Source organism: Oncorhynchus nerka, linkage group LG24, assembly GCF_034236695.1.
Source record: "Oncorhynchus nerka isolate Pitt River linkage group LG24, Oner_Uvic_2.0, whole genome shotgun sequence".
NCBI classification, from domain to species: domain Eukaryota; kingdom Metazoa; phylum Chordata; class Actinopteri; order Salmoniformes; family Salmonidae; genus Oncorhynchus; species Oncorhynchus nerka.
This window is the reverse complement of record NC_088419.1, coordinates 97,240,296-97,250,295: the sequence shown is the minus strand read 5'-3', so window position 1 is coordinate 97,250,295 and position 10,000 is coordinate 97,240,296. Positions and strand designations below refer to the sequence as shown.

General features: G+C 41.3%; 1 protein-coding gene across 1 annotated transcript in view; it reads right to left on the bottom strand.

Annotated features, from left to right (window-relative positions):
• Nucleotides 1–10,000, bottom strand: part of LOC115126051 (sodium/potassium-transporting ATPase subunit beta-233-like) — a 28,976-nt gene that overhangs the window by 13,162 nt on the left and 5,814 nt on the right. The window contains exon 2 of the mRNA XM_065009367.1: nucleotides 1,445–1,573. Coding sequence (XP_064865439.1) covers nucleotides 1,445–1,573 — 129 coding nt within the window. The remainder of the gene's footprint in view (nucleotides 1–1,444; nucleotides 1,574–10,000) is intronic.

Sequence of the window (10,000 nt, the reverse complement as noted above, 5' to 3'; positions counted from 1 at the left end):
TTAATTATAGTTGGTTTAAATCTGTTCCACTGAGCCAACTCAATATAGGAAACAGTGTTATGACTAAATATTTAAAGACTTCTTCTTCTTGTTTTACATGTACTGTTGAAAAGTGATATGCCAAGAATAAATACAGTAAAGTATAAACACACATTAAGGGTAAAAAAAAAAAAAAAATGTTTTCAGCAAAATAGTGTTTTTTAGACAACTGATATCTTCAAAGGTGTAGGGTCTGATGGGAAACCGTGATGTCATCGGCTTCCCCCCACTGCTCGAGGAGGAGCAATAGAGGACAAAAAGAGGACATCTGGAGACTGGAGTGACACTTTGACTTAATCCCTCAATCACTACCACCTCCAGAGAATATCTCATACCTCATTTGGCTTCTGATGGAAATCCCACTTTACAAAATGACAAACGGATATTGCCTAAAGCAGTATAAGCAGCAGTATAAAGCAGTATAAGTAGTATAAAGCAGCATAAAGCAGCATAAAGCAGTATAAGAAGTATAAAGCAGTATAAAGCAGTATAAGCAGTATAAAGCAGTATAAAGCAGTATAAAGCAGTAGAAGCAGTATAAAGCAGTATAAAGCAGTATAAAGCAGTATAAGAAGTATAAGAAGTATAAAGCAGTAGAAGCAGTATAAAGCAGTATAAAGTATAAAGCAGTATAAAGCAGTATAAAGCAGTATAAAGCAGTATAAAGCAGTATAAAGCAGTATAAAGCAGTATAAGCAGTATAAAGCAGTATAAAGCAGTATAAAGCAGTATACGCAGTATAAAGAAGTATAAAGCAGTATAAAGCAACATAAAGCAGTATAAAGCAGTATAAAGCAACATAACGCAACATAAAGCAGTTTAAGCAGTATAAAGCAGTATAAAGCAGTATAAGCAGTATAAAGCAGTATAAAGCAGTATAAAGCAACATAAAGCAGTATAAGCAGTATAAGCAGTATAAAGCAGTATAAGCAATATAAAGCAGTATAAGCAATATAAGCAGTATAAAGCAGTATAAAGCAGTATAAGCAGTATAAAGCAGTATAAAGCAGTATAAAGCAACATAAAGCAGTATAAAGCAGTATAAAGCAACATAAAGCAGTATAAGCAGTATAAAGCAGTATAAGCAGTATAAAGCAACATAAAGCAGTATAAGCAGTATAAGCAACATAAAGTAGTATAAGCAGTATAAGCAGTATGAAGCAATATAAAGCAGTATAAGCAGTATAAAGCAGTATAAAGCAGTATGAAGCAGTATGAAGCAATATAAAGCAGTATAAGCAGTATAAAGCAGTATAAAGCAGTAGAAGCAGTATAAAGCAGTATGAAGCAGTATGAAGCAGTATAAAGCAGTATAAAGCAACATAAAGCAGTATGAAGCAGTATAAAGCAGTATAAAGCAACATAAAGCAGTATAAGCAGTATAAAGCAGTATAACAGTCTTTACCTGGTGGGGCGACTCTGTCCTGGTAGGTGGGTTTGTAGTTACTAAGGGTTAGCAGCAGGGCCTGGATGGTCCCAATGAAAATCCCAGCCAAGCATCCATAGAAGATCAGGTAGAACAACAAGATTTTAACTGCGGAGAGAAAGAGAAGGGGTTCATTACAAATGGGCATATACTGTACATTAGTAGTAGGTTATGTACTGATGTGCCTGTAGTTTATTAGCAGAGCACCATGCATGGGTGAATGGGAGACTGACAGTAACAGTCCAGTGTTCCCCAACATCCTGATATAGATTCATCCTACCAGGCCCCTTGAACATTTTGTCTAAATTCATTCTAACTGGACATTCATTTGACGTCTGGGTTTTACAGGCTGCTGAATGGAAGACGTCTGGGTTTTACAGGCTGCTGAATAGAAGACGTCTGGGTTTTACAGGCTGCTGAATGGAAGACGTCTGGGTTTTACAGGCTGCTGAATAGAAGACGTCTGGGTTTTACAGGCTGCTGAATAGAAGACGTCTGGGTTTTACAGGCTGCTGAATGGAAGACGTCTGGGTTTTACAGGCTGCTGAATAGAAGACGTCTGGGTTTTAAGAATGGAAGACGTCTGGGTTTTACAGGCTGCTGAATAGAAGACGTCTGGGGCTTTTACAGGCTGCTGAATGGAAGACTGAATGCTGAATAGAAGACGTCTGGGTTTTACAGGCTGCTGAATGGAAGACGTCTGGGTTTTACAGGCTGCTGAATAGAAGACGTCTGGGTTTTACAGGCTGCTGAATAGAAGACGTCTGGGTTTTACAGGCTGCTGAATGGAAGACGTCTGGGTTTTACAGGCTGCTGAATAGAAGACGTCTGAAATAGAAGACGCCTGGGTTTTACAGGCTGCTGAATAGAATACGTCTGGGTTTTACAGGCTGCTGAATGGAAGACGTCTGGGTTTTACAGGCTGCTGAATGGAAGACGTCTGGGTTTTACAGGCTGCTGAATAGAAGACGCCTGGGTTTTACAGGCTGCTGAATGGAAGACGCCTTTTTACAGGCTGCTGAATAGAAGACGCCTGGGTTTTACAGGCTGCTGAATAGAAGACGTCTGGGTTTTACAGGCTGCTGAATGGAAGACGCCTGAAGGCTGGAATAGAAGACGCCTGGGTTTTACAGGCTGCTGAATAGAAGACGCCTGGGTTTTACAGGCTGCTGAATAGAAGGTTTTTTACAGGCTGCTGAATAGAAGACGCTGGGTTTTACAGGCTGCTGAATGGAAGACGTCTGGGTTTTACAGGCTGCTGAATAGAAGACGTCTGGGTTTACAGGCTGCTGAATAGAAGACGTCTGGGTTTTACAGGCTGCTGAATGGAAGACGTCTGGGTTTTACAGGCTGCTGAATAGAAGACGTTTTTTACAGGCTGCTGAATAGAAGACGTCTGGGTTTTACAGGCTGCTGAATAGAAGACGTCTGGGTTTTACAGGCTGCTGAATGGAAGACGTTTTTTACAGGCTGCTGAATAGAAGACGTCTGGGTTTTACAGGCTGCTGAATAGAAGACGTCTGGGTTTTACAGGCTGCTGAATAGAAGACGTCTGGGTTTTACAGGCTGTTGAATAGAAGACGTCTGGGTTTTACAGGCTGCTGAATAGAAGACGTCTGTGGAACGGTCATAAAGACACTAACAGCTTACAGACGGTAGACAATTAAGGTCACAGTTATATAAACTTAGGACACTAAAAAGGCCTTTCTACTGACTCTGAAAAACACCAAAAGAAAAATGCCCAGTGTCCCTGCTCATCTGCGTGAATGTGCCTTAGGAATGCTGCAAGGAGGCATGAGGACTGCAGATGTGACCAGGGCAATAAATGGTAATGTCCGCGCTGTGAGACGCCTAAGACAGCGCTACAGGGAGACAGGACAGCTGATTGTGGACTATGACAGCGCTACAGGGAGACAGGACAGCTGATTGTGGACTAAGACAGCACTACAGGGAGACAGGACAGCTGATTGTGGACTATGACAGCACTACAGGGAGACAGGACAGCTGATTGTGGACTATGACAGTGCTACAGGGAGACAGGACAGCTGATTGTGGACTAAGACAGCGCTAGAGGGAGACAGGACAGCTGATTGTGGACTAAGACAGCGCTACAGGGAGACAGGACAGCTGATTGTGGACTATGACAGCGCTACAGGGAGACAGGACAGCTGATTGTGGACTATGACAGCACTACAGGAGACAGGACAGCTGATTGTGGACAGACAGCTACAGGGAGACAGGACAGCTGATTGTGGACTATGACAGCGCTACAGGGAGACAGGACAGCTGATTGTGGACTATGACAGCGCTACAGGGAGACAGGACAGCTGATTGTGGACTATGACAGTGCTACAGGGAGACAGGACAGCTGATTGTGGACTATGACAGCGCTACAGGGAGACAGGACAGCTGATTGTGGACTATGACAGCGCTACAGGGAGACAGGACAGCTGATTGTGGACTATGACAGCGCTACAGGGAGACAGGACAGCTGATTGTGGACTATGACAGCGCTAGAGGGAGACAGGACAGCTGATTGTGGACTAAGACAGCGCTACAGGGAGACAGGACAGCTGATTGTGGACTATGACAGCGCTACAGGGAGACAAGACAGCTGGTTGTGGACAGCTGATCGTCCTCACAGTGGCAGACCACGTGTAACAACACCTGCACAGGATCGGTACATCTGAACATCACACCTGCAGGACAGGTACAGGATGGCAACAACAACTGCCCGAGTTACACCAGGAACGCACAATCCCTCCATCAGTGCTCAGACCGTCCACAATAGTTTGAGAGAGGCTGGACTGAGGACATGCAGGCCTTTTGTAACGCAGGTCCTCACCAGACATCACCGGTAACAACATCATCTATGGGCACAAACCCACCGTCGCTGGACCAGACAGGACTGGCACTGACTCACTGACGAGTCGCGGTTTTGTCTCACCAAGGGTGCCGGTCAGATTCATGTTTATTGTCAAAGAAATGAGCGTTACACTGGGACCTGTTGGATCGGAGGGTGAGGGCTAGGGCCATTCCTCCAAGAAATGAGCATTACACTGGGACCTGTTGGATCGGAGGGTGAGGGCTAGGGCCATTCCTCCAAGAAATGAGGTTACACTGGGACCTGTTGGATCGGAGGGTGAGGGCTAGGGCCATTCCTCCAAGAAATGAGCATTACACTGGGACCTGTTGGATCGGAGGGTGAGGGCTAGGGCCATTCCTCCAAGAAATGAGCATTACACTGGGACCTGTTGGATCGGAGGGTGAGGGCTAGGGCCATTCCTCCAAGAAATGAGGTTACACTGGGACCTGTTGGATCGGAGGGTGAGGGCTAGGGCCATTCCTCCAAGAAATGAGGTTACACTGGGACCTGTTGGATCGGAGGGTGAGGGCTAGGGCCATTCCTCCAAGAAATGAGGTTACACTGGGACCTGTTGGATCGGAGGGTGAGGGCTAGGGCCATTCCTCCAAGAAATGAGCTTTACACTGGGACCTGTTGGATCGGAGGGTGAGGGCTAGGGCCATTCCTCCAAGAAATGAGGTTACACTGGGACCTGTTGGATCGGAGGGTGAGGGCTAGGGCCATTCCTCCAAGAAATGAGCATTACACTGGGACCTATTGGATCGGAGGGTGAGGGCCAGGGCCATTCCTCCAAGAAATGTCCGGGAACTTGCAGGTGCCTTGGTGGAAGAGTGGAGTAATATGTCTGTGGAACTTGTTCGGTTTATGTCTCAGTTGTTGAATCTTATGTTCATACAAATATTTACACATCTTAAGTTTGCTGAAAATAAACGCTGTTCACAGTGAGAGGGTGTTTCTTTTTTTGCTGAGTTTATATATATATATAGTTTTAACTACTGTTTATATCCTATATAGTTTATATATATATACAGCTGATATATATAGTTTATATATATATATACAGCTGATATATATAGTTTATATATATATATACAGCTGATATATATAGTTTATATATATATATACAGCTGATATATATAGTTTATATATATATATACAGCTGATATATATAGTTTATATATATATATACAGCTGATATATATAGTTTATATAATATATACAGCTAATATATAGTTTATATATATATATAGTTTTAACTTACTGTGTCTTCCTTGCCAAAGCTGGACATGTCTAAAATAAGTAAAAATGGCTGAAAACAAACCATACATCTGCTTATCTAAACAAAACGTATGCTGTCATTACAAATGCTTATGATCCAATACGAGAAGGAATTCAACGATTTATTTCATTTCAAAAACACTCTAAATCCCTGTAAGAGGCACAAGACTGTTAATCTTCCTGAAACTCAAGCTTTCTCTGAATTGACTGTAAACTTCAGGGCAACCTTTACCATGTATTTCATCCTTACTCTGCTGTTAATGCCAGGATAGAAACAGAGCCTGTTGATAGTACTAAACAACTTTACTTACATACTAGAACACACTATCCTTCTAGAATACACTATCCTTCTAGAATACACTATCCTTCTAGAACACACTATCCTTCTATAATACACTATCCTTCTAGAACACACTATCCTTCTAGAACACACTATCCTTCTAGAATAAACTATCCTTCTAGAATACACTATCCTTCTAGAATACACTATCCTTCTAGAATACACTATCCTTCTAGAATACACTATCCTTCTAGAACACACTATCCTTCTAGAATACACTATCCTTCTAGAACACACTATCCTTCTAGAACACACTATCCTTCTAGAATAAACTATCCTTCTAGAATACACTATCCTTCTAGAACACACTATCCTTCTAGAATACACTATCCTTCTAGAATACACTATCCTTCTAGAATACACTATCCTTCTAGAACACACTATCCTTCTAGAACACACTATCCTTCTAGAATACACTATCCTTCTAGAATACACTATCCTTCTAGAATACACTATCCTTCTAGAATAAACTATCCTTCTAGAACACACTATCCTTCTAGAATACACTATCCTTCTAGAATACACTATCCTTCTAGAATACACTATCCTTCTAGAATAAACTATCCTTCTAGAATACACTATCCTTCTAGAATACACTATCCTTCTAGAACACACTGTCCTTCTAGAATACACTATCCTTCTAGAACACACTATCCTTCTAGAACACACTATCCTTCTAGAACACACTGTCCATACTAGAACACACTACCCTTCTAGAATACACTAGCCTTCTAGAATACACTATCCTTCTAGAACACACTGTCCATACTAGAACACACTACCCTTCTAGAATACACTAGCCTTCTAGAATACACTATCCTTCTAGAATACACTATCCTTCTAGAACACACTATCCTTCTAGAACACACTATCCTTCTAGAACACACTATCCTTCTAGAATACACTATCCTTCTAGAACACACTATCCTTCTAGAACACACTATCCTTCTAGAATACACTATCCTTCTAGAATACACGATCCTTCTAGAACACACTATCCTTCTAGAACACACTGTCCTTCTCGAACACACTATCCTTCTAGAATACACTATCCTTCTAGAATACACTATCCTTCTAGAATACACTATCCTTCTAGAACACACTGTCCATACTAGAACACACTACCCTTCTAGAATACACTAGCCTTCTAGAATACACTATCCTTCTAGAATACACTATCCTTCTAGAATACACTACCCTTCTAGAATACACTATCCTTCTAGAATACACTATCCTTCTAGAATACACTATCCTTCTAGAATACACTATCCTTCTAGAATACACTATCCTTCTAGAACACACTATCCTTCTAGAATAAACTATCCTTCTAGAACACACTATCCTTCTAGAACACACTGTCCTTCTAGAATACACTACCCTTCTAGAATACACTGTCCTTCTAGAATACACTACCCTTCTAGAATACACTGTCCTTCTAGAACACACTATCCTTCTAGAATACACTATCCTTCTAGAATACACAACCCTTCTAGAACACACTACCCTTCTAGAACACACTATCCTTCTAGAATACACTATCCTTCTAGAATACACTATCCTTCTAGAACACACTATCCTTCTAGAACACACTGTCCTTCTAGAATACACTATCCTTCTAGAACACACTATCCTTCTAGAACACACTATCCTTCTAGAATACACTATCCTTCTAGAATACACTATCCTTCTAGAACACACTATCCTTCTAGAATACACTATCCTTCTAGAATACACTATCCTTCTAGAATACACTTCCTTCTAGAACACACTATCCTTCTAGAACACACTGTCCTTCTAGAATACACTATCCTTCTAGAACACACTATCCTTCTAGAACACACTGTCCTTCTAGAATACACTACCCTTCTAGAACACACTATCCTTCTGGAACACACTGTCCTTCTAGAATACACTACCCTTCTAGAACACACTATCCTTCTAGAATACACTATCCTTCTAGAACACACTACCCTTCTAGAACACACTATCCTTCTAGAATACACTATCCTTCTAGAATACACTATCCTTCTAGAATACACTATCCTTCTAGAACACACTATCCTTCTAGAACACACTTCCTTCTAGAATACACTACCTTCTAGAACACACTATCCTTCTAGAACACACTGTCCTTCTAGAATACACTACCATTCTAGAACACACTATCCTTCTAGAATACACTATCCTTCTAGAACACACTACCCTTCTAGAACACACTACCCTTCTAGAACACACTATCCTTCTAGAATACACTATCCTTCTAGAACACACTATCCTTCTAGAACACACTATCCTTCTAGAATACACTATCCTTCTAGAACACACTATCCTTCTAGAATACACTACCTTCTAGAACACACTATCCTTCTAGAACACACTGTCCTTCTAGAATACACTATCCTTCTAGAACACACTATCCTTCTAGAACACACTATCCTTCTAGAATACACTTCCTTCTAGAACACACACTTCTCCTTCTAGAATACACTATCCTTCTAGAACACACTATCCTTCTAGAACACACTGTCCTTCTAGAATACACTACCCTTCTAGAACACACACTATCCTTCTAGAACACACTACCCTTCTAGAATACACTATCCTTCTAGAACACACTATCCTTCTACTTACACTACCCTACTAAAACACACTACTTAACTACATATTTACATATTTTTCACATAGTCAGCTCTAGATTCGAACCATAACAACCTTCTTACTGCCCCAATCATCTTAACTGCTAGGCTCTACATGTCCACACTTCACTACCCTACTAAACTTCACACTTCCCCACACATATACTACTAAAGCATACTACACTATTTTTCTTTTCTTCTCCACTCCTCCACTCTACCTCTACACTTCACTACTCTACCTCTACACTTCTCTACTCTAACTCTACACTTCTCTACTCTAACTCTACACTTCTCCACTCTACCTCTACACTTCACTACTCTACCTCTACACTTCTCTACTCTACCTCTACACTTCTCTACTCTAACTCTACACTTCTCTACTCTAACTCTACACTTCTCTACTCTACCTCTACACTTCTCTACTCTAACTCTACACTTCTCTACTCTAACTCTACACTTCTCTACTCTAACTCTACACTTCTCTACTCTAACTCTACACTTCTCTACTCTAACTCTACACTTCTCTACTCTAACTCTACACTTCTCTACTCTAACTCTACACTTCTCTACTCTAACTCTACACTTCTCTACTCTAACTCTACACTTCTCTACTCTACCTCTACACTTCTCTACTCTACCTCTACACTTCTCTACTCTAACTCTACACTTCTCTACTCTAACTCTACACTTCTCTACTCTAACTCTACACTTCTCTACTCTACCTCTACACTTCTCCACTCTACCTCTACACTTCTCCACTCTACCTCTACACTTCACTACTCTAACTCTACACTTCTCTACTCTACCTCTACACTTCTCTACTCTACCTCTACACTTCTCTACTCTAACTCTACACTTCTCTACTCTACCTCTACACTTCTCTACTCTACCTCTACACTTCTCTACTCTAACTCTACACTTCTCTTGAACTCTAACTCTACACTTCTCTGAACTCTACACTAACTCTACACTTCTCACTCTACCTCTACACTTCTCCACTCTACCTCTACACTTCACTACTCTAACTCTACACTTCTCTACTCTACCTCTACACTTCTCCACTCTACACTTCACTACTCTACCTCTACACTTCTCTACTCTACCTCTACACTTCTCTACTCTACCTCTACACTTCTCTACTCTAACTCTACACTTCTCTACTCTACCTCTACACTTCTCTACTCTACCTCTACACTTCTCTACTCTAACTCTACATACACTTTGTGTTGAACTGAATCTCGTTGACCTCTCGCTAGGCGGTCTCTCGTGATGCAATAATAACGGAGGGCAACAACACTATCAGTCACTCTGGGTCTTTGTCAATGGTTACCAGTCCCGCTCCTTTGTCAGCCTCATTTACAAACATCCCTAAACTCACACCTCACCTCACCTCACCTCCCCTCCCCCACCACCAA